General features: G+C 51.7%; 1 protein-coding gene across 1 annotated transcript in view; it reads left to right on the top strand.

Moving 5' to 3' along the window:
- Positions 1-27,730, top strand: part of Igfn1 (immunoglobulin like and fibronectin type III domain containing 1) — a 76,536-nt gene that overhangs the window by 19,002 nt on the left and 29,804 nt on the right. Inside the window, exons 2-18 of the mRNA XM_042701180.1 lie at positions 8,614-8,665; positions 9,151-9,273; positions 10,904-11,043; positions 11,965-12,064; positions 13,401-13,445; positions 13,661-13,706; positions 14,051-14,228; positions 15,130-15,243; positions 16,635-16,803; positions 18,237-18,509; positions 19,326-19,375; positions 23,357-23,474; positions 23,948-24,072; positions 24,880-25,021; positions 25,371-25,670; positions 26,239-26,538; positions 26,957-27,130. Of these exons, the coding sequence (XP_042557114.1) occupies positions 8,614-8,665; positions 9,151-9,273; positions 10,904-11,043; positions 11,965-12,064; positions 13,401-13,445; positions 13,661-13,706; positions 14,051-14,228; positions 15,130-15,243; positions 16,635-16,803; positions 18,237-18,509; positions 19,326-19,375; positions 23,357-23,474; positions 23,948-24,072; positions 24,880-25,021; positions 25,371-25,670; positions 26,239-26,538; positions 26,957-27,130 (2,449 nt within the window). The remainder of the gene's footprint in view (positions 1-8,613; positions 8,666-9,150; positions 9,274-10,903; positions 11,044-11,964; positions 12,065-13,400; positions 13,446-13,660; positions 13,707-14,050; positions 14,229-15,129; positions 15,244-16,634; positions 16,804-18,236; positions 18,510-19,325; positions 19,376-23,356; positions 23,475-23,947; positions 24,073-24,879; positions 25,022-25,370; positions 25,671-26,238; positions 26,539-26,956; positions 27,131-27,730) is intronic.

The raw sequence follows: 27,730 nt of genomic DNA, 5'->3' as shown, positions 1-27,730 counted from the left end.
TACAGCTCCTTGTAGCTCCTTGCAAGGAGAGTGCAGAAGGATTGTACTCCAAACCCAGCCGGAGTGGATGGGGTCTGTTTCTAATCTGAGGTGTCTGAGTCAGGCTGCTCTGCGGGGTGTCCAGGGCCCAGCCAGAACCAGGACTTGGGGCTCCCACTTCCCCACCCTCGTTGGTCTCAGGGAGTTCTTTAGATTTTTTTTAGGAACCATCTCCTCCACATGGCCCCTCTGCTGCTTACCCAGCATCCCTGGCTCCAGCTGGCCTTGGTTTCTCCACCTGAGAAAGTGCCTTTCGGACTTGGGTTCTTGGAGTTGGTTAGGGCTCGATTTAGCCGGGAGCCAGGTGAAGGTTCATGGGAGTATCCTGCTGGCATGTCTAGGGAGCCCCTGCCCTGACTCCTGCCAGCACACAGCCTCTTGCTGGTTGGTCCAGAAGCCCCTAGGACAAGGGTGGCAGCATGGTTGTCAGGGCCAGGTGGCATGGCTGCCATGAGGTGAGGTGGGGTGGGATCCATGCCCCCCTTCAGCATTGTCCTGCAGGAGACAGGCAAGGGGCATTTTCTTCCCAGTCAACTGGCTCTTCCTTTCTCCTTTCAGGCTTAGGGAGCTGTGGTCACTGTGTTGAGACTCTGGAGAGGTGAGAGAGCTTCCGTCATTCCTCTTGGAGCCTGGCAGAAGCTCTCTTGGGGAGGGGAGGGCTTGGTCCTCGAAGAGACTTAACATCATCTCCAAATGAGTCCTCTGCGTGTGCACAGGAAAATCAGGGATGGGAGGAGAGGCTACTTGAGTTCTACTGACCACCAGCTCTGTGTCCATTCCCATGTCAGGCCACAGGCACTGACCAACAATTAACCACTTTGTAAATCCTATAGCAAGCCCCAAATAACACAATTACACTGAAAGCATTTTATGTCTATGAGTATAAAGCGATAAATGGTTAAATATGAATATTTAAAACACATCCATTTTTATCCTTGTCTTATCAGCGTGTGTGTGTGTGTGTGTGTGTGTGTGTGTGTGTGTGTGTGTGTGTGTTGCTCCTGGGTCTTGAACTCAGGGCTTTGTACTTTCCTTTAGTTTTTTCCACTTAAGAAAAGTGTTCTTAGGGGGCTGGGAAAGTGGCTCAATGGTAGAGTGCTTGCCTTGCATGCATGAGGCCCTGGGTTCGATTCCTCAGCACCATATAAGCAAAAAGAAAAAAGCCAGAAGTAGCGCTGTGGCTCAAGTGGTAGAGCACTAGCCTTGAGCTGAAGAGCTGAGGGACAGCGCCCAGGCCCAGAGTTCAGGACCCACGACTGGATCCCCCGCCCCCCCTCAAAAAAAAAGAAAAGTGTTCTACCATTTGAGTCATGCCTCCACTACAGCTTTTTGATAGTAAACTGGAGATAAGAGTCTTGGAGATTTGCCTCCCAAGCTGGTTTTGAACTATGATCCTCAAATCTCAGCTTCCTGAGTAGCTAGAATTATAGGCATGAGCTACCAACTGATGGCTTTATCATTTCTTCTTTAAAAAAAACATTGTACAAGACACTATATTGAAAACGAACTTTACAATTTTGGGTGTGGAGGGAGGAGTTGGGGAGGGGTGGAGGAAAGGGATGGTAGGAGAAAAACAAAGGAGGAGGTAACAATGCTCGATAGGAAATGTACTCATTACCCTATTCATGTAACTGTAACCCCTCTGTACAGCATTTTTACAATAAAATATATATAAAAAACAAATTAAATAAACAAAACAGAGGTCTCTAATATTGCAATTGGCTAGGTTCCTCTCAATTGCTCATCATTCCTGGTAGGTGTTGTGTTTGTTTATAACAGCATTAGACTTCATGCTTGTTAGACAAACACTCTGCTATTTGATCCATACCCCCTTTAACCTTTCCTAGTATATTTTTTTGAGGATAAAGCTTATTGCCAAAAAAAGTACAACCAGGAAGCAAAATGGTACCCCCTATCTATCTATTTTTTAGGATTCTGGATACCTGTTGGACAGTGGTAGTTCATGCCTGTAATCCTAACTATTCAGAAGGCTGAGAGCTGAGGATCCCGGTTCAAAGTTATCCTGAGCAGGAAAGTCCATGAGACTCTTATTTCCAATTAACTACTAAAAAGCTGGAAGTAGAGGCATGGCTCAAGTGATAGAGCACGAGCATTGAACAAAAAATTGAAGGACACTGCCCAGGCCCTGAGTTCAATCCCTAGTACTAGCACACCCCAAAATTAAATGACCAATTATATAAAAAAATGGAACCTTAGCAATGAGTGAGGGGGTGTGCCTGGTGTGGCAGAAATAGACTATTCACCTCTTCATCCCTGATGGGATCTTGGGGGAACAGCCTTCTTGAATGATATAGCATTTGGTGTTACTCCTCGACAAGGGAAGTGAACCATGAACCAAGTTACTACTCTATGTACTGTCTGCAAGTCTCCCTGCTCCCTACCAGGCCCTGATGCCCATCTCCTAAAAGGAGAAGTTGCACTCATCATGACAAGGGCTGTTCTGCTTTGGTCCACATTCTGGCTCTGCCGCTCACTTTCTGCATACTCCTGCTAGCATTTCCCCTTCTATTAAATGAAATTAGTCCTCAGTTCTGCCTTGAAGGAGTTGTAAGGGATTGAATGAGTTAATACATCTAAAGACTTAGAAGAAGGTCTGTCATGTACTAAGAGCTCTATGAAGGTCAAGTACTATTATTATTTCATTATTGTTAGATGTCCTCAGAATTTCAGTCCAACTCTGGTCTTTTGTAAGGATCTACTCTGTTCCAATAAAAGATGCCTATGGTGACCACATTGCTCCAGAAAACTGGAAAAGGGGACATTCCCCAGTTTATCCCACTGAGTGGGGGGAGGGGTAGGGAATTTCAAGAGTCACTTTGCACAGCCTCAAGCCCAAAAGGCCTCTGGACAAGGCCTTTTCAGATTAGCGGATTGACTCCTGACTCAGGTTTCTCTGTGACTGAAAGCAGTTATGTGAGCGTGAAATTGCTCTTGGGGTCTCCAAGGCCTTCATTCCAACAAGGCCAAACGGGATCCATTACACTGCAGGTGGAATGAGAAAGATGAGCTAATAATCCAGGGGCTGGACTAGAGACAGGCAGCCCAGGGATGGTGGGGGCAGTGGTATTTCTGACCAGCTATCATAGCTCTGTCTCCTTGAGTGAGAATTGTGGCTGAATAGAATCCTGTGCTGTCCCTATCCAACACTGTCCCCTGGAGAGCATCTTGGTTGGCTCATCCAGTGGGATATTACAATTTTTTGCTTGCCAATCAATTCAAACACTCGTCAGTCATGTGGAGATTTTTGCTTTTCAAGTTATGGGACACACTTAGCCAGACACAGGATTATGGGATGTTAACATGGGCCAGGGAACAGGGAACAAGAAGGCCTTCAGCCTCTTGCTTCCTCCCATACAATGCATTCCCCCTGGTGGGGCCAGGTGAACTTTAATAGATTGTAACCTCATCCCTACTCAAGCTCACTGAGCCCTTTCTGTGGGGCACCAGCAAAGAGTGAAGACTTAGGACATACACCCAGACCTGCAGTGCTCTTCTGACATGAAGGTAAGGACTCAGGTTTTGTCTTCCAAAGGAAAATCTAACAAAAGATGTGATAAAGATATGTCATCTGCAGAGGTACTGGAGACAGGCCACCTTCGGCTGGAGTCTGGGCAATGGGAAGGTCACTGGAAAAGGGTCATAACAGCAGACCTGTGGGCTTGAGTGAGCCAGGAACCTTCCAGAAGGGACTGGGCACCTCCTTTCACCTCTTTTTCTCTCTTTTCTTCTTTCTCTTTTTCTCTTTCTCTTTCTTCCCTTTTCTCTTCCTTTCCTTCTCTCTTCTCTTTCTTCCTCTTTCTCTCCTTCCCTTCCTCCCTCTTTCTTTCTGCTGATACTAGAACTCGAGGCTTGAGTTTGAACTCGAGGCTTGAGTTCTCGTTTTCACTCAAGGCTGGAGCTCTACCCTTCAACCACACTTCTACCTCAACCCCTTTCTTCTGCGTGCCAGTCACAGGGAGTCACAAGTGTCTGGAGCAGGACCTTTGGCACAGCTGAAGAGTCTCATCTTCACAAAAACACTGGAGAGTTCCCAAGCACAGCTACATATTATTGGGCATTACATTTGATAGAGTCTAAGGAATGGGCGAAAACTGTTTGACTCATCTCAGTTTCTTAGCGATCTAAAACTGTCATCTGACGGCAATGAAGTGATCCAAGCATGATGGAGAACAGAGAGGCAGTAGTCCCTACCATGACTGGTCATAAAACATGAGAAATGGAGGCCAGGCTGAAGAGCCCAAGGTGACTCACAGGTCTGTTGGTAGTTTCCAGGCTTCGGTGACAAGCTGGCCACTCTCTGGGAGTCAGTAAAGGCATTTGAAGTGCTGGGATGATACACCAGGAGGCTCTTGGAGCTCAGGGCCCTCTTTAAGTAAGAATATCATTGGGTTATTGGATTGCCTTAAGAACCAGACACTGGCCTTTCACTTCTATCTTTCTCCAAGCCCTTTTCTGCCTACAGTCGGAATGAGCTTTGAAAAAATGTCAGTTGGATCTTGTCTTCACTCCAATAACCCTTTCCAAAGAGATCAAACTTCTCCAGTGGCTTCCAGAGTCTACCTGTTCAAACCTTGCTCCCTAGGTCTCCATGCTTCAGTTCCTCCAGATTTCTATTGGTTTCTTCAGAGCCTGAACCATATAGCTTAGTTTAGAACTGGGTGGTCAGGTTGTAAGCTCTGTGTGTGTGTGTGTGTGTGTGTGTGTGTGTGTGTATGTGTGTGCACACATGCGCACAAGCATGTGTGCTGGTCTTGGGGCTTCTTTTCTCAAAGCTAGTGCTCTACCACTTGAGCCACAGTACCACTTTTGTCTTTTGGTGGTTAATTGGAGATGAGTCTCATGGATTTTTCTAGTCAGCCTGGCTTTGAACTGTGACCCTCAGATCCTGAGTAGCTAAGATTACAGGTGTGAGCCACCAGTGCCCAGCCAGACTATAAGCTTTCTGAGAGGAGTCTATCCTTTGCTTCCCTTTATATTCTGAGGTTCTAACAGTGGGTCACTGAGTCTCGACCCAGTATAGGGTAGGTGTTAAACACTGATTTTTCTGTGTACATGGAAAACCATCCCTTGACACAAGTGTAAACACACAGGAAGGACATACAAATGCACAGCACACCTCCTTAGAGGTGGGGGCCTCTCCTCAGGGCACGTGCAGAGCGAGCTCCTACAAATGGTAGAATTGAGCCTATGGAAATACCAAGACCAGCACACATGCTTGTGCACATGTGTGCACACACATACACACACACACACACACACACACACACACACACACACACTGAATGTCCTCCCTTGGAGGAAATATTAGTCCCATTTCTATGCCACTCCACCTGAGTCACTCTTGTTGATTGGTTAGTTGGTTTTTGAGTACGGGGGTGGGGGATAAAATCCAATGCCTCAGGCATGCTAGGCAAGTGCTCCACCATTCCTGGCCCCTCTACCTTTTGTTTTAAGATGAGGATCTTCTAAATCGCCCAAGCTGGTCTCAAAGTCTTGAGCTCTGTTGATACTCCTGCCTCTTCCTCCTGAGTGGCTGGGATGCCAGGTACCTGCTGTACCAGAACTGAACTCCAACTTCCTCCCTGTTTCCATCTGAAGTTGTGAGTAAGCCTGGTTTGTTGGAGTAAGACAGGAGTTCTCTGATTGTTGTTTATTTTTAAGGAGTATGTGACTCTTCCAAAAGTGACCTTATCACCTTCTTCTGGGCCTTGTCAACCCTCCTGTATGTTTGAGATCTGTTGCCAGCTACCTTATTTCTGATTCCTACCTTCCGTCCACACAACCTGAAAACCCCAGCCATCTGCTCTGCCCAAAGCCCATTGGGCACTTCCCCCCTCCCCCCGCCCCCATTCTCAAAAGAGCACCTGAACACATGAAAACTTACCATCTCCAGTGCTCAGGATCTTCTCCCTCCCTGCTGTTCTTAGACCCAGCCTTTGGGATCCCACCCTTCTGTCTGTGTAGGTCTGTGATGAGCTTTCAACACTTGTTAACTAACAGGTACCACTTTGGGGATGCGTTCTCAAAAGGACAATGACTTTATGTATGTGTGTGCCTGATGATGTCAGTGGTCCCAAGGGATGAGCTTAGCTGAGAATTTCAGGCATTGGATGATGACAATGTCCTTGCTAAACGAGACCAGAGAAATGAGGCATCACGGAGCAAACTTACGTTCAGCTAAGAGTTTAAGACACTGCAAAACAAGGCACTGGATGGACTGATGTCACAGGACCCTTCCGTCTCTGTCCTCCTCCAAGCCTAGGACATTCATACTGGGGGCCCTGCCCTGCCAAGCCTGGGCCAGAGGAGGAGGGAGGCGGGTGAGTGGGAGGGGCGAGGGAGTGAGCAGTGACCTACATCTGCTCCAGTGCCGCCTGTCTAACACCAGAGGACTCAGCTTCTTACTGCAGACAGCAGCTGGAAACAGGAGGAGGGAGTGGACAGGAGGTGGAGGCCAGTGGTGCACTCAGGTAAGTGGTCACAACATACTGTATTACCCCTCATGCTCAAGCTAAGGAGGACAGAGACAGAGACACTGACCTGTTCCATACCCAATGGGCAGAAGCTCAGCCCCAGGAACATTCTGTGGCTGGCTGATCTTCTGCTGAGATGCCTATTTGAAGGAGAGAATTTCAGTGACTCCTCTCTGCGTAACCCTGCCCTGGCTTTGATTTTTCTGCTTAGGATAGAGTGTGATAGACAACTAGATTAAAGAATAAAATAAAATCGCACGAGCAGTCTGGACTAAGGACCTCAGGGATGGGACTTGGTACACTCTGGTCAGAGCAACTGAGAAAAAACCCACGGGCTTTTCCTGTAGTCTAGAAGTTGGAGGTGGCAGGCTGGGAGTGGAAAGCCGTGGGTCCTGGACAGAGTTCAGAGGGGCACAGGCTGGGGATCAGGGCTGAGTGGCTGGCTGGGATAGGTAGCCACAAGGCCACCAAGTTGCTGCTTAAGCTGAGAACTGAGAATCTTCTGGAATATGGACAAGCATCGTGGAGAAAAGAATTCATTTCCTTCTCCTTCCTCTCGAGTTGAGCCACATGCCTCTAGTCTTCTACCAAATGGCCGTCTGTCATGGACCATTCACCCAATCTAGCTTATTCTTAAAAAGGATCAGGTGGCTTTAAATCAGACCCCTACCCTCCCACCCCGGGCTTCTCTTCTCTTGCTTCCCAACTGGACCTATAGGCGGAAGGCCAAGGAAGGGGCTGTGTCTGCAGTATACTAAGAGGCGTGATGAATAACCAAGTAATCCACTGATAGCTGCTTGTGACGATGATGAAGATGGCGACTAAGATCATTATGTTAGACTCGAACTCTACGAGTGGGGAATGCACGGCCAGGTGCCAATGTGTTCACCTCTACCCGATGACTGTATTGCAGAGATGGTGCGGCAGAGACTTTGGCACCCCTTTTTCCAGCATGACAGTCTGAGCTCTCCTCATTGGCACACCCCGCCCCCCCTTTCCCTTGTGACTCGCTTCGGCCCAGCGGCTGTGGCGCCTGTGGTGCGGTGACCTTTCCAGGACGCTGTTGGCGCGCTGTGGCATTCCAGCACTCTGGGGGGGCAGCGGGTGGATGGTTGAGGGGACATCCTGGGGCTGATGGAGGCAGCGGGTGGGCAGTTATGAAATGGAAGCGTATCAGTTGGAGGGAGGGACGTGCTCTGTCCTGTGTGGTTCTATATCGACGGCCAGGCTCTTTGGGCAGGAATTGAAGTCCCCCAAATAGAACCACTCGGCCATGGACCAATTGCACAGGAGGCGGAATTGCTGGAGAATTCCTTCAAAACTCCCTCCCACTCATTCATGGCTCTCCTCCCATCCCAGAGCTCACGCCCTGCCCCTCCTGTGTGACATATCATGGTCATCATAGATGGATGCCATTGAGAACAACCCAGAATCGATAGTGGTGGTGGTGGTGCTAGGGAGAGGCTGAGAAACACTGTGCTCACCTGACGCTATAACTCACAGGCTGGGAGGGAGAGCAGATGGATTTATGGTGATCCCATTGGCTTGGGTAAAGAAGAGCTTAAGGGCAGCCAAGTCAGGGACTCTCCTCTGCAGTCCTTGAGATCTGAAGGAGTCCAGATTGGTTGAGATTGGGAGGCAGATGGGCTTCTGGGCTCTGCTAGAAAATCAGGGCGAGGGGAGGAGCCAACAGGCCAGGAAAGTCTCTTCAAGGCAAAGGTGGGGGCAAGGCTGTTAAAAAGCCTGAAGATTCCTGAATAGATTTGGATTTTTAGGTTTGGGAAAGCTGGGTCTTACCCTCTCTGGTGGTTGGGCCCTTGGGTAAAACATTCAGATTCAGTACCAGTGTTTCTCTTACTTGGGAAAGATACTGACTGGGAAGCAAACCGCCTCCTTCCTAGTCTTTGGAAAACTGGTTTGCAGGAAGCAATGGTGTAATTCCTTGGAGGGAGACAAGCTCTGGAAGGCAGTAGCTTTCCTATACCTCCACTCCAGATATTTACTGGTACACTGATGGTGTGGACAGGGTGGGCCGAGACTGCCTTGGCCCTCTCCTACAAACTTCACCTACCACTTTCAGGTGCTCACGGACTACCTACGGAGGATCCAACGAGAAGCCAGAAGCATGGCGGGTGAGAAAGGAACCTCGCCCCAGCCCCAGCCCTGCCCCGCCCTCTCCCCATTGGAACTCCTCACCAAGGTGGAGATAGGGGAAAACTGTGGAAGTCAGAGGTTTTATTTTATTTTATTTGAGAACTCACCTATTTCTCTGCACTTTTCAACTTTGGCTTTGATTTGTTTTCCTGAGTCAGGGGTGCAGAGTGAATTTTCATTTCCTGAAAAGGAGCTTTTCCCAAGTGATACATTCAGGGTCTTCCCACAAGGCCCTGTGCTAATTCCTAAGGGCGCCCTTCACACAGCCAGAGGGAAGCCACCTGATTCTCATTAGAAAGTTACGCCATTCACAGGCCAGAGGTGGGCAGGAAGACCTTACCCAGCAATGGGAGGGTAGGGGCCTGGCTCCCTGGATGAGTGGGCAGATAATCCAGTCTGCTGAGGGGCACTCTAGATGAAGATGAGGAGGAAGGCCCTGCTCTCTCTATCCCACTTTCTCCAGGAAAGGCCTTAAAAAAGTCTTCCCTCCCTGGGGTGAGCATCCGGCAGCTGGTAGAAGAGATCCCAGAAGGCTGCAGCACACCAGACTTTGTGCAGAAGCCTGTCACCTTGGCTCTGCAGGAAGGTGAGACTCCAGAGGGCATTGCTGAGCAAGACATGGGTCCTGCTGTCCCATCTCCCAGCGTGCACAAGGGGGACTGTTTGCCCAGCCCCTGAATCCGTTTATCAGGTTATGTCTCCTTCCCATACTCATGTAATGTCTGCTTATTGGGATCTCTAATAGAGACAATGAGAAGAATGGAAGTAGGGAATGTTATGCTGACATGAGACATATCAGGGGAGTCAGGCACTAGTCAAGGGGCTGAGACTTAGAGGATCATGGTTTGAAGCTAGGGCAGGAAGTTGTCTGCATGATTCCATCCTCAATTAAGTAAAAATTATCTCTGGAGTCATGGCTTAAAGGTAGACTACCAGCCCTGAGTGAGCAAGCCAAGCAAGAGCACAAGGCCCTGAGTTCAAGCCCTAATACTGAGGAAGCAAGGAAGGAAGAGGAAGGAAGGAAGGAAGGAAGCAAAGAAGGAAGGAAGGAAGGAAGGAAGGAAGGAGGAAAAGTTGGCTGGAGGTGTGGCTCAGTTGGTAGAGCAATGATCAAAAGCTTCAGTACCAAATTTGAGTTCCGGTCTCAGACCAAAAAAAAAAAAAAAAGGAAGGAAGGAAAGTAGTATTAAGAGGACAAGGACAGGAAATTCAAACCAAGAAACCAAGGAGCAAGGAGAGGTTGTGGGTTTTCCTAGTCCGTTTCTCGAGACTTCTTGCCTCGAAGCCACAGCTATAGAGAGGTATGATCTAAAACCCGCCTCCCAACCTTGCCTCAGACAGCACATGTCCAATGATTCATAGGTAGATTGAAGAAGACAGTTCTAGAAGACTACAGGAAGGAAGGTTGGAGGTGTGGCTCAGTTGGTAGAGTGTTAGCCAGTGAGCACTAGCCACTTCCCACCTAGGGAAGTGGTAGGGAGCAAGGCTTTTAGGGGAACAGGTGGGGATTCAATCTCCTTTCCCAACACAGGTCCCTGCCATACATTTTAGTTCACGGAATTCTGGCATAAGACTCATAATGGTACTGTGCATGATTGTTTTTCTAAATCTGAAGTGAGAGCTTAGATTTGGGAAGAACCTTGGGGACTTCAGTCCATTTTTTTGCTTTCCCCTGGAGTGTTCCTGGTGGGAGACCATGGGGCCCCCCTGAGGGAATGGTGCTCCCAGACATTTTTGCCTAGCATAGATCTTTAGGTCGTTTCTGAGGATGAGTCTCATGTCTCAGGACCAGCTCCAAACAGCCAGCGATTCCAAGGTCATCATTTCCTCCCACCCCCCCGCCCCACCCCCAGAGAGGAGGACTGACACCCATAATTAAACATCCCTAGTTTGGGGATGTTTAATTGTGGGTGTCAAACACCTGCCTGCCCGCCTCACTGCTTGGACAGTCCAACCAGATCATTCCTCATGAGCCTAAGCTCATACATGATAAAAGCCAGCCCAGTACTGCTTTCTGGGCCCCTGGAAACCCCTATTTTCCGTCTGGTATTAGGAGTTCTGAGTCAAGGGGACCAGCAAGGCCTGGCACCTTCCTTGGAAGAGGCAGTTGAAATACTTCAGAGTGGGGAGGATGACATGAATTAAAATCTCAGTGAAGTATACTGTCACTTCGCCCTCCACTTGTTGGACTCTCCACCTGCCTCTTCCTGTCATAGGAAAAAATGCCATCTTTCGGGCAGTGGTCTGTGGGGATCCCAAACCTGAGGTGCACTGGCAGAATGCCAAAGGAGAGCTGCACAACTCCAGCAAGTACCAGATCTCTTCTGCCCCTGGTAGCAAGGAGCACGTGCTACAGGTGAGTGGTGCAGATTTCCTCTGCTCTAGAGCCATCTCCCAAAGAGAGGAGCAGCCCTTGAAGGTCTCCTTGGTGGCCTCGAATCCGCAGATGAAGAAGAGGCATTCCTACCTGGAGTTCAGTCTATTTGGAAAGTTACAGATACCTCAGCTTGGGAAATGGCTTAGACCAGAGGAGAGCCTAAGTCATGGCATCAGACCTCTTGGGTCACAGTCTTAGGCTACCACATTGGTTTTGGAAAGATAATTTGCTTCTTTCTGCCTTTGTTTCCTCATATGGAAAGTGGGTTGATACTATTAAAATGCCTATGTTGAGATGTTATTATAAGGATGATTGTTTAGCTCGTGATCAGCCTTATAGTGGGTACAGGTAGTCTTCAGCTGGCAATGATTTGACTCAACCTTATTGAAAGTCAAGGGCATCTGCTCTTTCAAACCAATCTTGGTTAACATTCATAATAACTAGGAACCATGAAATGCATACTACTGACTAATTAATATGGATTGATGGATTAATATGATCTAATTAGTTAATATGGATCACATGGCTTAATCCTGACTCTTCACTACTCTTTGAGCTATTACTGTCCCCCTCTGACAAGGGAACATGCTGGAGCTCAGAGAGATTGGATAGCTCACCCAAAACCCCCCACTGAGTAAGGCACCACAGGTTGTTTTCAGCCCCAGATCCAGCTGACTCCCAAAGGGAGCCCCTTCTGCCAATCCACCTCGCCTCCTTTGGGACGGATGTGGGCTTTCTGTCCAGACCCAGGTTTTTGTTTGGGTGTCTGTGTTACCTGGTAAAGGAGTAACGTGAGAACAAGGACTGCATGCTAACCATCTTCACCCCCACCCCCAGCACGCAGCCACGTGTAATCAATGGAAGTGCTAGTCCTGTCCCCTGCTCTTCTTCTCCTGACAGATCAACAAGCTGACGGGAGAGGACTCAGACCTGTACCGCTGCACAGCATTGAACATGTATGGAGAAGCCATGTGCTCAGTCAGGCTCACAGTCATCGAAGGTGGGCGTGTTCCCTGCGTCTGCACTACACCGGGCAGTGAGCAAGACCACTGATTGTAGAGGGCATGGGGAGAATCATCCACTCACACATCAAGTCTGTATGTGATTATAAAAGCAGATGCTCTGGAAAAGGCCAGAAGCTAGACGCTGGGTTTTAGTTCTGGATCTTCTGCTAAGTAGCTTTCTCTTCTCTCTGGGCCTCAGTTTCTCCACTAATACATCAGAGGTGACAAGTAGGCAACGTGAAGACCAGATTTTATCTCAAGACATGCTTTGATTGATCTGCACAGTGTTCATTGTTTGCTTGTAACAATTAGAAGGTAGACAGATACCACTCGGAAAAGCAAATCTAATCTTTCCATTCTGCTTACAATTGGTTTGCTTAGAAGTAACAGAAAAAAAAATCCTACCAAGGGGCTGGAGGCTTGGCTTAGTTGGTAGAGTGCCAGCCAATGAGTAAAAGAGTCAAGTACTGAGTTCGAGAGTCCGAGTCTTGGACCTAAAAAAGGAAAAAGGAAAAGATCCTACTAAAAGTAATCCAATAAATAAATATATTTAATTACTTTACATAGTAAGAGGTCCTGAGATTGGAGTCCAGGGCTAAGGGCTGTCTTGGAGAGCTGGATTCTCTCTGTTTCACTGGCTGATCACCTCATAGTCATAGATGCCAGCTGCAGATCCAAATTTAGCCCATGTTCAAGGAAGAAAGAAGGAGAAAGACACTGGCCCCAAGGATAACCACATCTCTTTCAAGGAAGTGAAAGTTTTCCCAGAAACTCCTGGGAAAGCTTTTGCTTATATCTCATTGGCCAGAACTTTGCCACATGGCCACCGCTAGTTGCAAGGGAAACTGGGAGGTGTTTTGTTTTTCCAGCCTCTTCAGAAGAATCAGATAATGCAGAGGCTTATGAACTACTGCAGGAATAGTAGTCAAACAGTCAAATATGTCTGACATATTTGGCCACATAGGGCCAATTTCCTGAAATGGTAACTCTCAGATGCATGGAAAGAACAACTTCCCTTTAGATGTCTTTTGATTTGCTGTGGCTGCCAGTGGCACTTGTCTGATTCATGTTAGCTCCAGGGCCCTATGGCCTTGTGAATGGGCTCCCACGTATACAATGGTGCTTGGGATAGTTTCCTTTTGGTGTACCAAAGCCCCTGATGGCCAGCTACCCTGTTCTTTGCTCCTTGCTGGGGTGTCGCCTTTCCTTAGAGGAGCAATGGGGGAAGGTCAGGCTTTGCAACTCAGTGCATTCTCAGAAAGACCATAAACATTTTGCCTCTTTCCCTGTTTGTCTGCCTCAACTCACACTTTTCTTTCCCGGATGGTCCAGTTGGCTTTCGGAAGAACCGGAAGAGGCAAAAGGAACCCCAGGAAGGTAGGTAGACTTGTCAGAAATCCCCATGCACTTTTGTGGGATAGGGTCCTTTTTACGTAGTGCTTGCCAATTGGTCACACACTTGATGGCATCACCAGACTGTAGGAGGAGTTCCTTTCAAAAGCTTGGTTGTCAGCTCTGGGCCATGCAGTAGAGCTCTGCTTTAGCCCCTGGGCATCCCTGCCAGGACTGGAGCTTCAATCCTTCTTTTCTAGACCTCAGAAAGGAGTTGGTGGACTTGAGGAAGATGCTGAAAAAAAGGTGAGTCTGCACCTGTCCTCAGGAGAGTTTGAAAGCACCATGGTTGCACTCTTTAACCCCAGCAGCTGGGATGGGCCTCTACCTCCACCTCCAATGCAAGCAGCGAGCTAGACAACTCCACCCCAAAAACATCAGAAATTCACAATAGGTCATTAGGGGCATAGTCACCCCTGAAAGCTGGAGAGAAGGGAGAAGGGATATGTCTCCCATCTCTGGCTCCAGACAGTAGTCAGCTCCAAAGATCTCTGTCCCTGTGTCAATGTCCTCAAGTACACACAAAGCAGCTTCCCTGGACCAATACCTGGGACTCCTCTGACCTTTGACCTGCCAACTGTGCTCCTCAGGGCCCCACCTCCAGCCCCTGAGAAAAAGATGGAGTCAGATCAGGTATGGCAGCTTCTGATGACCGCAGACCGGAAGGACTATGAGAAGATCTGCATGAAGTACGGCATTGTTGACTTCCGGGGCATGCTGCGTAAGCTGCAGGAGATGAAGAAGGAGCAAGAGGACAAGATGGCGCAGGTACCTGGCTCTGCCCACACCCTATGCCCCTTAGGCACAGGACCTGGGGAGACCTCACAGCTGGAGCTGACCTTGGAGGTGGGCCTTGGGAAACCCAATGGAGTCCAGAGCTTGCTTCCATGTGGTCCTCAGTGAGGACCCAGGCTTCTGAGTTGGCATCAGGTTTAGGAACTTGAATCTGATACTTAACCCAACTTTGGGCCCGGACAAAGGGCCTTTGCTGTATGGTTTCCTCATCTGTGAAATGGAAATTATAGTTACGTCTACCTTATAGGGTTATTGATATGGATAACAGCTCTTAGCCAATTATATATAGACACACAGTAAGGACCTCCTTGATCATCACCAGATGTGAGGTACCTGCCTTTATCCAAAGGATTTCAAGGAAGGGAATTTCAGTGGCCATTAGCACTGTAATTCTAGCATCTGACAAACTATGTGGGTGAAGTCCTTTCCTATGTCTAGCTCAATTATAAGCCTAATTTTTCTTCTGGAAATGGAAAGTATTTCATAGTTCATTTTCATTATCTTGAAAATAGCATTTCATCCATGGATGAAGGCCTCCATCTTTTCTCCTCCTCACATCCGCTTTAACATAGGACGCGGCACAGAGCTTTGCATATAGGTATTTAACCAAGATATTTATTAACTGGAAGAAGAGATGACTAGGAAAGCTCTAGCATGTTCTTAGAGTACCTGGTCACCTAGGATCCTTGGCTGCCTTCTTGATCTGATCTCTTATCTTGGAGAATTTCCTTCCTTGAAAGGCTTAAGTCTTAAGAGACAAATAAATGTTTTCTGGGCTGGGGTGGGCCAGGGATAGGGCTAGAGCCAGTACAGATTTGGAGTGTCCCAAAGAGAGACCTCTGAGAGCCCATCTGATGGTTGGTTTTCCCTCCAGTACGTCAGTGCCGTCTCCAACCTGAGACACATCAGAGTCACCAAGGAGGGAGTTGCCACATTTGACCTGGAGCTGGATCTCAAGGACCTTCAGAGCAAGATTTATTTGTATAAGGTGAGGCTGCAAGGGCCATGGGCAGGGGGTAGGGCAGAGAGGCCAAGAACTCTAGAGTGTAGCTAGTGGGGTCCCTGGGATCGCCTGAGGGAACACCTGGAGCACACAGGTGGTGAGCACTCACTCTGTGGAGTTCCTGGCTGGAGCTGGGTCAGGTCCTAAACAATCCACAGAAGCCTGATGCTGCTCATGGAACCCCCAAGTCTCCAGCCAGGCCTGTGATGCCATAGATGATTGGATCTAATATCAGAGCATAGATTGGATCTAATATCAGAGCAGGCTGGAGACAGAAAGTTCTGAGAAAGTGCATTCCTTTCCTTCTGAGCTCCCAGACAGAGACAGTCTGTCTCTACATGGGCTTCTGGGGTAATTACCCATGGACCACGTGAGACCAGGCAGATGTGTGGAGTTGGAGACTGTGGAACCTGAGAAAACGTACCCAGCCTCAGTTTCCTTGTTTGTGAAAGTGGGGGTAAACAAGGGTTGTCTCAGCATACTGAAGTCCCAAATGGGATCCCAGTCTTCTCCTCTCCTGATCTTTGTCCTCTTTCCTCCGTCCTCCCTACTGCTCCTCTCTTCCTCCTGCCCTGGCCTCCTCCCATCACACCAGCTCCTCCCTGTGCCTGCCGTGCTTTTCCTCAAGTCCTCCTGGGTCATTCTCTCCCCTGTTCTGACACTTCCCCTGAGCACCCTATGTGATCTGGGTGTGTTCCCCAGCTCTACCCTGAGCCATTACTCTCTTTCTTCCCTGTTTTTCCTAGTTCTCCTAGGAAAATTCTACTAGCAAATAACATAGGTTATTTGCTTACTTATGATGCACATTATTTGTCTCCCCAATAGGGTCTTATCTCCCTGAGGGCAGGAATGTGTGTTTTATTTATTGATACTATCTCAGTTCCTACAGCAGTATCTGACACATACAGAGCATCTGTTAAGTATCACGATTGTTATTAATACTCAGTAAGTAGCAAAGCAATGTAGGGCTTAGCAAAATAGGTATATGTTTAAAGTACTGGGTTGTATGGAATCATAAAGCTATTCTCTGAATGTTTCACTCGGTGAATGATGAGCTGGACATAGTTGTCACCCCTGCTTCTCCCGCAGCCTGCAGGGTTGCATTGACCATACCTCTCTTCCCAGCCCGAGCTGGGTACCTCTGCGTAACACAGATTTTCCTCCCCGTGGCTAAGTTGCACAGCTATTTCCGGGCATGTGTTCCCACCTACTTCACAATCCGGCTTCCACATCCTCTAGGCCCTGATCTCTGTCCTGTCCTCTCCACGCCCCTTCTGGGGAAAACCACGGGTAGTAGTCAGAACAGGGCTGGGGTAGGAAGGTCTGGGATGCACCCGAACCAGCTGAACCAGGCTTTTTCTCTTTCCTGGCCTCAGGATGGTGAGATGGTCCCCTTCGGCTTCGACAATCAGACCAAACACTGTCTGCGACGGCTGGGGAAACGCTACCAATTCCAGATCCAGGACCTGCGGCCCGAGGACGCCGGCCTGTACCAGGTCATGGTGGAGGATGTCGTGGTCTTCTCCACTGAGCTCGAGGCCCGCAGTGAGTGCGGAAGCTGGAGAGAAGTTAGGAATGGGGTCCGTGCCATGCCGCAGTGAGGAGAGAGAGGACTGAGGGGAGGGATGCACCCCAGGTCCTGTCTTTTGTTGGTTCCAGCTAGGCTCTACTGGTCCTAGATGCACACATGTATTATGTCCCTGCACACAGCCCTTCTGCCACAGCAACTTATTTTCAGGTCAGATCTAGACTGGTTTCATGGCCTTTCTCTGTTGTCTACTGGTGTGACACAGTTCTTCCCCACAACCCCCAAGTGACAGTCCCCAGCTGGATTAGGCTCCACTGTGAAGAACCTCTTCCTGATCCCCCAACCCCACTCTAGAAGCTGCCCTTCCTCTCTGTGGCATTCTGCCTCATAGCCCAAGGACCTGTGTGCCCACATCATCCACAGGGCGCCTGACAGCCCGAGGGGCCTCTTGGAAGGGCAAGGAGAGGCCTGGGGGAGGAAGTTTCCGGCACTCAGATGATAAAGGTCACAGCTGAACTGGGCACTAGTGGCTCATACATGTAATCCTAGCGATTGAGAGCAAGAAAACTAAGATCAGCCTGAACAGGAAGCTCTCAAGACCTGTTCTGAAGCCCTAAGCGGAGGCAGTGGCAAGAACCTACCATCCTAGCTACCTGAGAAGCTGAAGTCAGGAGAATCACATTCCAAGCCAGACAGCGGTGCACACCTGCCATCCCACCTACAACAGGAAACCGAATAGATGAATCAAAGTCCAGGCACGCCCAGGCAGGAAGTAAGACCCCAGCTCAAACACAACCAACACAACAAGGGCTCTGGAGGCATGACTAACCAGCAGAATGCCTGCCTAGCAAGTGCAAAGCTCTGAGTTCAATCCCCAGTACTAGAAAAAAAAATGAAGATAGATATTTGGCAGAAGTACCCAGAAAGCCTGGAAACAGCATGGTGTGGTCAGAGGAGTAGGAGCTTTGCAGTCAGCAAGGGCCAGGTGTGAATCCTGGACAGAACACCAAGATGCCCGGACTTGGATTCATCCATTAGGTGTTCTGGGATGCCAGGTAGAGACCAGACTGGGGCAAGTCATTTAACTTTTAAGCCTCAGTTTCCTTACTCATAAGAAGTTATTAGGAGACGATTATAGGGATTCCCAGATTGCATACATAAAGCACTCTTAGTGTCCTGGGTCCTTTATATGCCCACCTTAGCCCCAGACAGAACTTGGTGGTTTAGGATTATAGCGTTATACAGCTGAAAACCTTAGTGATCACAGCGATCACAGTGATCACACCCCTCATTTTACATGTGGGGCCACTGATCCCCTGGGGAGGGAGGAAAGCAACCGAGGGGATACACGCATGCTGGTCCACATCTGGGTGTCTAAAGTCCAGAACTATTGTAGCAGGTGTCTCTCATACTGCTAAGCAGACACCCCCCATTCTTGCTTCCCCTGCAGCCATCCCCCCCAGAGTGCTGGTCCCTCTGGCTGAGGCCCACTGTGAGGAGCAGGGAGATGCAGTTTTTGAATGTACTCTCTCCAACCCCTGCCCCAACGCTACCTGGCGTTTCCAGCATCGGCCATTGAAGCCCAGTGACAAATATGAAGTCTCTGTGTCCCCTGATGGGCTGACTCACCGGCTGGTGGTGAGAGGGGCCTGTATCCCAGACAAGGGCCTCTATTCACTGGATACTGGGCTCTACATCTCCAGTGCCTGGCTGGTGATTGAAGGTGAGTGGTTACAGCTCTACTTCACCCTGCTGTCATCAAGGTAGGGCCTTAGGATTTGGGGGCGGGGGTTAGGTTTTTGGTCAATGGTTTGTTTTGATTTTTGGGTTTTTTTGGGGGGGGTCTGGTCGTGGGGCCTGAACTCTGGGCCTGGGCGCTGTCCCTCAGCTCTTTAGCTCAAGGCTAGCGCTCTACCACTTGAGCCACAGTGCCACTTCTGGCTTTTTTCTTTTTTGTTTAAGTGGTGCTGAGGAATTGAACCCAGGGCCTCATGCATGCAAGGCAAGCACTCTACCACTGAGCCACCTTCCCAGCCCAATGGTTTGTTTTGGAATGATTCTCTTCACTAGGGAGGAATGAGGAAGGTTTTTTAGATCTATTCTTTTTTTGGGGGGGTCGAGGTGGAGCTTGAACTCAGAGTCTGGGCACTATAACTTAGCTTTTTTACTCAAGGCTGGCACTCTACCACTTGAGCCACAGCTCTGTTTCTGGCTTTTTTTGGTTGTTTAATTGGACATAAGAGTCTCACAGACTTTCCGGCTCAGGCTGGCTTTGTACTGCAACCCTCAGATCTCAGCCTCCTGAGCTATTCTCGGCTCAGGTCCGTGTAGTTTCCTGGTGGTGTGCTCTTGTGAGGTTGTTCCAGTAACCTAATGGGACATATCGATGTCCTTCCCAGTCAGTCAGCTTGCTTCTCTTCCGGGGGAACAGAGGGCCAGCAGGTGCTTTGGCGTGACTGATCAGGGGTTGCGGTCTTTCTCTTGTCTCTCCCGGGGGGCGATGCCCTCCCACGTGGACATGGATAATACCTCATTGAAGCTGGGACAGATAAAGACCCTCAGACCACACGTGCTGACCACCGGCTACAGACACAAGCTGCTGAGACATCAGCAGAAGACTCCAGGGATATTAGTGGCAAGGGAAGAAAACTCAGAGAGCAGAGTCTCACGAAGGAGCCCTTTGGGGGGCCTGGACTTGCCTCTGGGCTCCAGCTCACAGTGGACCCAGGCAGGGATGGCTTTGGCAGGCATAGCGACTTCCTGATGGGGAACGGAAGGGAAACGGACACAGCCTGGGGACTTGGGCTGGAGAGAAAGGGCTTTCTAGAAGCAGGAGACAGGGGGGACAATGCCCCCCATGGAAGCCCCTATCGACAGGGAGAGGGCTCAGAATCAGAGAGAGACCTGGGCTTCATGGAAAGGCAACTTCAAGGTTATGGCAGAGACCGCGAAGGAGACAGAGGCCAGGGCACCACAGCAGGAGGTTGGGAAGCTGGGTCCAATCACTCGCGGGCTGGAGAACTGGGGAGCAGCTTGGAAGGAAAGGAATCCAGAAAGGGCAATGGCAGCCATCTGGGCAGACATGGCCAGGACCAACCTGGAATAAGAAAGAGGGCTCTGCGGGGATCCCAGGCTGATCCTGAGGGGAGTTGGCTGAAGCGGGAAGGGAAGGAGATGTTCCAGGACAGCCGTGAGGATGAGAAGGAAGGGGAGGATGGGCTGAGAACGGAGAGGGGCAGAGGAACCGCCAGGGAAGTGTGTGCCAGTGCGATCAGCTTGGGGGAAGCTGGAGGCAGCAGCTCTTCTGAGCTTCTTGGAGGAAGAGGTTCCAGCAACCAGGCAGGCATGAGCCCTGAGTCCTGTGGCTCTCAGGGAGGTAGAGAAGATGGTCATGGAAAAGCCAGGGGCTATTGGGAGTTAGGGGAATGTCCAGGACAGACATCTGGAAACAGAAATCTTTGGGGGAGCAGAGGTCTTGAGGTCACAGGTAAGGGATCTCTGCCAGGGGCAGATCAGCAAGGCGCTGGGACTGTAGGTGGAGAAAGGAGTTACACAACTGGCCCTGGAGGCCCAGGAGATCTCAGGGAATGGGAAGATGGCCTGCAAGGGATCCAGGGGAAATATGGCCAGGACACAGGTGGGGCCTTGGGCAGAACAGGGGTTGGCTCCCCAAACCTCCAGCCTCCCCAGAGCTGGATAGCACAGCAGAAGGGACAGGGAGACCCCAGCAGAATAGAGTCTGAAAGCACAGGTCCTTGGGATGACTCGTGGTCCAGCCTCAGGGGGACTGGGACCCACTTTGGGACCAGGATGAGACCCCCTGGCGGAAAAGAGAGCATGGACAATGCCCAGGTGGACGCTGCTATGGAATCTGGTCAGGGAAGAGAAGCCAGAAGCTACGGGCTAGTCAGGTCTTCAGGCCTGGGGACTCTGAGATCTGATGGGACATTAGGAGACAGGGAAGGTATAAGAGATCCAGGGGCAGTTGGGTCTGGACTGGATTTCTGGAACGGGACAGGGAGCTCCAGAGGAGAAGGATTTAGAGGAGAGACCAGCCATCAGCATGGCTTAGGAGGGCCAGGGGGAGTGGAATCTGTATATGGAGATGGCAAAGGCTATTCTAGGGGAACAGGTCCTGGCAATGGGGCCTATTACGGTGATGGCTCAGTGCTGCCAGGAGAAGCAGGGTCTGCTCATGATGTGGGTGGTAGAGTCTCCTCTGGGGCATCTGTGGGAGCAGGGTCTGAGGAAGGGAGTGCTTATAGGCATGGTTCAGGGGTTCTTGGGGAAATGTGGTCCAGAAACAAAGATCACCATAGTACAGTAGGAAGGGGGTCTGGGATCGTTGCAGGGGTTGAGAATGGCTCGGGGGGTCCTGAGGGAGTGCCCATGGAGGGAGCCCGGATGTGGGATGCATCCAGAGGCTGGGGACCAGCAGGCCCCGGGAGAGGGCATTGTCCTGGCGATGATGTGGGGAGCCCCGGGACAGTGGGGTCTGCAGGTAGAGATGATCTCGAGGCCCATGGACCAGCAGAAATGGCTGGGCAGGGATATGTGGGAGCAGAACCAGGGGCCTCTGGAAGAATAAAGTCTTGGGGTCAAACTAGGGGTGATGGGGACTCTAGAGCTTCAGGGGTTCTGGGGTCCTCTGGCAAAGGGGGCTGGGAAGATGGCACTGGGAGACCAGGAGCCATGGATCCAGGTTCTCTGAGGCTAAGGGGCAAGGAGACTGAGGGACACGGTGCCTGGACATCTGGGGCTGGAACCATGTATGGGGATCATTCCAGACCCCCAGTCCCTTACGCTGGGGCTGGATCTGAAAGCGAGTGGGTTCACGGATCTGGAGAAGGGGTGTGTTACAGGGATGGGTCTGAAGTCCCAGCGCCCCAGGGACCTGGAGACAGAAGGCTTTATGGAGGAGGGCCAAGAAGTCTGGGGCCTGGGAGAACAGGGCCAAAGGGTGAGGGGGGCATTAGCAATGGCCCAGAAGACCTCCAAGGAATGGGATTGGCAGGTGAGGCAGCTCAAGGGAGCGGTACTGGGGGTTCTGGGACAATTCCAGCAGGGAGTGAGGCAGGCTACAGGGGTGGCTTGGAGCATTCTGGGGGCATTTTGTCACGGAATGAGGTGGACGTTAAGGGTGGCACTGGGATAGCTGGGGGAAGAGGGTCAGAGAGTGAGTTTGGTCATAAAGGAGGCTCAGGACGATCTGGGGAAACAGAAGGTGGAATGCACTATGGAGATGGCACAGGGAAGATTGGAGGAGCCGGCTCACTGGCCAGAATGAAGCATGAGGCTGACCCCAGAGACCACAAGATGGTGGAACCTGAGTCTGGATACTGGGCAGCATCAGTGGGTCCCACAAGCTCCCAAGGTGGTCCAGAGAAGAGCAGGGGCAGGGGGTTTGCGGATGGGACTGGAGCGGGGGTGGGCTCTGGGGTAGCCGGGATGCTGGGTGCTACAGACGGTGCAGCACGCGAGGACAGCTCTGTGGGCCCAGGGCAGGGCACTACGAGTAGTCATGAGGGTTACGGAACCTCAGGGATCCACGAAGCCTTGGGGGCTATGAGTTCCCGGGGTTCTGGGATCCCAGGGGCTCCTAGAGACAGCGGGACAGCCAGGGGAGAGGACGGCTCTGCAGGTCAGGCAGGAACTCTGGGGTCATCTAGCCTTCTTGATGGCAGGGGTGCAGCAGAGGGTGAGGCACAGGCAGGGATCGCGGCTCCAGAGTCTGAGCAGAAATGGAACTTTAAGGAGGCAGGCTCAGGGCCAACACGCAGGAGTAGAGTTGCTAGCCAGGGGGGCCTGGCACCTCAGGATGCTGGGGACTCACTGCTGGGAGACAGAAGGATGGGAGCAGGTTCTGGAAGCACACCAAGGGCAGGTCAGATTGTGGATAGCAGCTCCATTCCAGGGGGTGGCAGCAAGTCAGTATCAGGGCCCGGTGAGGTACAAGGGATGAGCCATGCTTGGGCCCCAGGCTGGGAAGACCAGGGGTTTCCTGGAGGCAGCACTGGGGCTGTGAACCAGCTCTCAGGCTCCAGTTCTCTGCAGAAAAACGATGCTTCCTTCAGGGGAACCAGCAAGGGGCCTGGAGGCTCAGGGGGTGGAGGAGACGCAGGTCAGGGGGCTGCTGGTAGATGTCAAGGCCCAGGCCCCACTGAATGGGGGGATGGTGTCACCCCAGAACCTAGGGGTTCAGGACCACAGGGAGCCTGGAACGGCTTAGACAGTCCATTTGGCAGAACAGGCTCTGGAGGAAGATCAGGAGGAATTCAGGGCTCACATTCCCATCTGAGCAAAGGACAGGAAGGAGAGAAACCCCTCAGAGAGCAAGGTGCCTGGGTGGATGAGAACGGGAAAGGTCCCTGGGCCTTAAAAGAGTATGGGGGACTGGCAACAGAGGAGTCTGGCAGGTCAGGCAGGAGGCCTGGCCCCTACAGGAACAGGTGGTGTCAGGCACAGTCGAGAGGCGAGTCTGGGGCAGCTGAGACTGGTAGTGAGGACGGAGGTCACCTCAGGGAGACTTGGAGTGAAGATGGGAGCCGGGGACCCCACAGACATCTTGACAGCCGGAGAGGTGCCAAAGAGGACGGACATGGTGTCTATGGCAAGGGGAAGGATGCCAGCCAGAGCCCCAGATCCAGATACAAAACCAGCCCTGGCAGTTCTTCTACACAGGCCCGAGGTAGGTATTACTAGCAGGGCTGCTTCTACAAGGGTAGAGCCAGGGCGGGGTCAGGGAGGGGGCAGTACTTCCTGGGTCAATTCTAATTCTGTTTCCAGTCCAGAAATTTGGCCCTGCCAGTACCCTGGTGGAATCTCTTCCAAGTTCAGGAAGAACCTCTTCTTCCTTGTGCTGGTGGGATTCGGGCTGCGTGAGGCTCAGAGATCTGCTGGGTACTTGGCCTTGAGACCCAGGTCCAAGTACCATAGTGTGGGCTTAGCTCTCTGTGGGTGACCCAGACCCCCAACCTGCGTGGCTCGGGTGGTCTCTGTACCTCAGATCTCAGCCTCAGCCTAGGACCTGCTGACCCAAATGAGAGATTGGCTTGGTCACTGACCCGAGCTCAGGTGGCAGGACCGTAGTGACTTCCCAGGGTGCACTGCAGCTCAGGGATGGAAGGCTGGGCCCTGGGGATTCCTTCTGTGTCTCTCCAGGCCCCATGAGCCACTTCTCTCAGGGCCTGGCTGACACAGAGGTGCAGCAGGGGGAGACTGCCACGCTGTCCTGTACCCTCGCTCGCGACCTGGGACCCGGCACCTGGTTGAAGGACGGTGTCAAGGTACTGGCCCCTCTCATGGTTTACCAGCTAATGCGGGATGTGGGTTGGAAGACAGAGGCAGAGCAGGGAATAAGGTCTGCGTAGAGGCTTTTCAAGACAGATTATTTCGTTGCTTATCTTACTAGTATACCCATCTGGGAGAAGTTTAAATAGCTAACACATTGGTGTGTTTAAAATGAAGAATTTCATCATCGTCGTCATCATCATCATCATCATTTTGTGCCACTGCGGATGCTCTACCATTTTAGCCACAACTCTACTTCTGGCTTTTCAGTGGCTAATTGGAGAATATTCTATAGACTTTCCTCTCAGACTGGCTTCAAAATGAAATCCTCAGATCTCAGGCTCCTGAGTAGCTAAGATTATAGGCGTGAACTACTTGACACCCAGCTTTAAATGATGACTTTTAAATGAATGTCTATCCTAGTCCCTTCTCCTGTGACACGCCCCTGTTCTACTACTATACAAATGTCCCCTCCTCTACCCACACCTGCCTCCTGCAAAGGCCTCTGGGCACCCCACTGTGAATCAGGGGGCTCACCCGTGTCTGCACAGCCCTCTCTCCAGTTACACCCACCACCTCTGGAGAGAGGCAGCACTGTGACACCAGCCAGATCCTCTGCAGATGCCCAGGTCCTCCACCCTCACAGTGGTCTCGTGACAGCTGAAGGAGGGGTGGGCATGGTCAGAATGAACACGTGCGGCACTTGAGCATTCTGTTCGGACAGCTGTTGTATGAGTGGGGCGTTCGCTGGTCAGCAGAAGCAGGGGAGGGGTGGGCCTGACCGTTTCTCCTATGGTCTCCAGCTCACTGCCCAGGATGGGATCGTCTTTGAGCAAGATGGGCTTGTGCACAGACTCCTCCTCGCCCACGTGCAGGGGACCCAGGCCGGGAAGTACACCTTTGTCGCCGGCGATGAACAGAGTGAGGCCACCCTGACAGTCCAGGGTGAGGCCCAGCCCTGCCCTTCCCTGCCCCAAAGTCTCTGTACCACTTGATGGACTCCATTTCTAGAGGCCTGGATTTGTGATGGCTCCGTAGACTTCTTAGTCTGCAAAGATGATTTAGGAATGCAAACCTGGCCCTCCCCAATCCCGCCCCGTATTTCCTTCCTTCCTTGCCAGGAAGCCTTTGGTGAGGTCTAAAATCCTGGTCCTTCCTGCTGCAGACAAGCCCATTCTTGGAGGACTTCATATCCTTTGCCAACCTTCTTCCTTTTGGACTCCTCTTTCTGCCCTCCCCAGGGGACTTGGGTTCCATCTGTTTTGACTTTGCTGTTCTACGTTTTCCCCCCTAGATCCTCCCACCATCGCTCGGGGTGTGACAGAGAAGCTGAAGGAGCCACTGCTAGTCAAGGCTGGGAAGCCGGTGGCTGTCAAGATCCCCTTCCAGAGCCGCCTCCCAGTCCAGGCTGCCTGGAGGAAGGATGGGGCCGAGGTGGTGGGCATGGGTCGGAGGGGAGCGCAAGTGACCCTGGGGGATGGCTTTACCCGGCTGTGCCTCCCCAGCGCGGGCCGGATGGACAGTGGCCAGTACGGCGTGACGCTGAGGAGCAAGGGCGGCTCTGTACAGGCGGAGTTCATCCTGCAGGTCACAGGTGCCAGCCCCAGCCCTTCTCCCCAGCTGTGGCTGCAGGGCCCCGGATCCTCCCTGCCTGCCCAGGCAGAAACCAGAAACGGGCATGGTCTGGCTTGGGTCCTCATTTGCATGCTGTTTAAGCCCCAAAGCCTCCCTACTTGGTCCTCACAAGAGGCAGGAAGAGACTATTTAGGCAAACTGCTGAGCATGGCCCCTGCCAGGGGAGGGCCTGGTTGTGCTTCTGAGAGCCCTAATGCACTGGGCCCTTCGGAGGAGGTGACTGGGGTGGCCTGGTGCCCTCCCCCCACTCACCCAGATTCCGTGGACCAAGTAGAATAGGACTGTCGCATCCAGAGGGCTGAGCAGGCAGCCACCTGTTCCAACACTGGTGGTGAGGCCAAGGCCCAGACGGGCCATTCCCTGGCGGGCGGGCACGTGTGGAAACGAGGGGCACCTGGCTGTTTCAGGAACCGTGTGTGTGCCCCGTGGGTCCTGCTCAAGGTTCTTGGGCAGTCCAACCCCTTGCAGGCTTATCCTTGGCTTCCCTCCAGCTTCTCTGACCCCTTTTTCCTCTCCATGGGCCCCAGACAAGCCTCAGCCCCCACAAGGCCCCCTGGAGGTGCAGCATGACCAGGGTGCTGGTGTCCGCCTCTCCTGGCGGCCCCCCCGGGATGACGGGGGCTGCGCCGTGGATGGCTACGTGGTGGAGAGGCAGCAGGTCGGGCGGAGCACCTGGCTGGCAGTGGCCGAGCTCCCCGCCCACAGCACCTCCTTCACCGACACCCGCGTGGAGCAGGGCAGAAAGTACGCCTTCCGAGTGCGGGCTGTGAGCTCAGAGGGACCTGGGGAGGCCCTGGAGTCTGAGGAGGTGTTGGTGGCTCCCGATGGTGAGCATCACGGCTGGGGCAGGGTGGAGGGGGCAGAGGGCATTCATGGGCTCGTGGATCCTGCACTAGCCCCCAAGACTGAGGGGAAACAGCTTGTACTTTGGGGGGGGGGCTGCAGGCCCTTCTTGAGCCCAGCAGAGACTCTCCCTACGGTTCATATGGATTCCAGCATCCAGGTCAAGACATGAGATTTAGGCTAAGGGTCCTGGAGGACTGGCTTTAGGCTTATAAGACAGTACCTTCTTTTCCCCTCATTCCTGCCCCACTCCCCAAGAGCCAGAAAAGGTTAGCTCAGCCCTGACACTGGAGGAAAGGACAGGGAATGGCCCTGTCCCTGGAGGCCTTGTGTCTCCTGCCCCAGACCCTCCCCACGCCACAGCCTCAGCCTCTAGCTGACTGGCACCTTCTCTATGCCCAGCTGTCCCAGGGCCTCCCTCCACTCCAGCCATCCTGTCAGCCTCCAGCCAGAGCATCACTCTCACCTGGATAGCTCCTCGGGGCCCGGGCAGCGCCCACATCCTGGGCTACCTGGTTGAGAAACGCAAGAAGGGGAGCGGCACGTGGACGGCAGTGAATGACCAGCCCATGCCTGGTGAGCAGTCCTGAGCCAGCGCAACTCATTGTCTGGCATCCAAAACCCTTGGCGTTTTCAATCCCAATTGGTTTAATACAGTGGGTTTATCTGCTTTGTCTGCCCCACACGCTCCGCATGAGAGACATTGAGCTATGTCTAGCCATTGTTTTGTTTTGTTTTTTTGTACTGGTTCTGGAATTTGGACTCAGGGCCACAGCCCCATCCCTTAGCTTTATCTGATGCTCTACCACTTGAGCCCTATCTCCACTTCTAACTTTTTGGTGGTAAATTAGAGATAAAGAGGCTCACAGACTTTTCTGCCTAGGCTGGCTTCAAATCATGATCCTCAGATCTCAGCCTCCTGAGTAGCTAGGACTACAGATGTGAGCCACAGTGCCCAGCCAGAGCCATTTTTAATTAATTAGAGGCTTCCTGGAATGCAGTGTGGAAGGACCAGGGAAGCCATTAAACATCCACTATATACCAGGCCAATCACAACAACAAAGAATGATCTGGCAAAAACATCAGGAAAGCAGAGACTAAGGAAAATTGGCTTAGACGGAGTCATGGGCCCAGAAAGAAGCCGTTAGCTCTAGTTCTGGCCATCTATTCTAGATC

This window comes from Dipodomys spectabilis, unplaced genomic scaffold, assembly GCF_019054845.1.
Source record: "Dipodomys spectabilis isolate Male_0828 unplaced genomic scaffold, ASM1905484v1 ptg000288l, whole genome shotgun sequence".
Lineage (NCBI taxonomy): Eukaryota > Metazoa > Chordata > Mammalia > Rodentia > Heteromyidae > Dipodomys > Dipodomys spectabilis.
The sequence above is the reverse complement of the archived record's forward strand: the minus strand, read 5'-3'. Positions and strand labels throughout refer to the sequence as shown.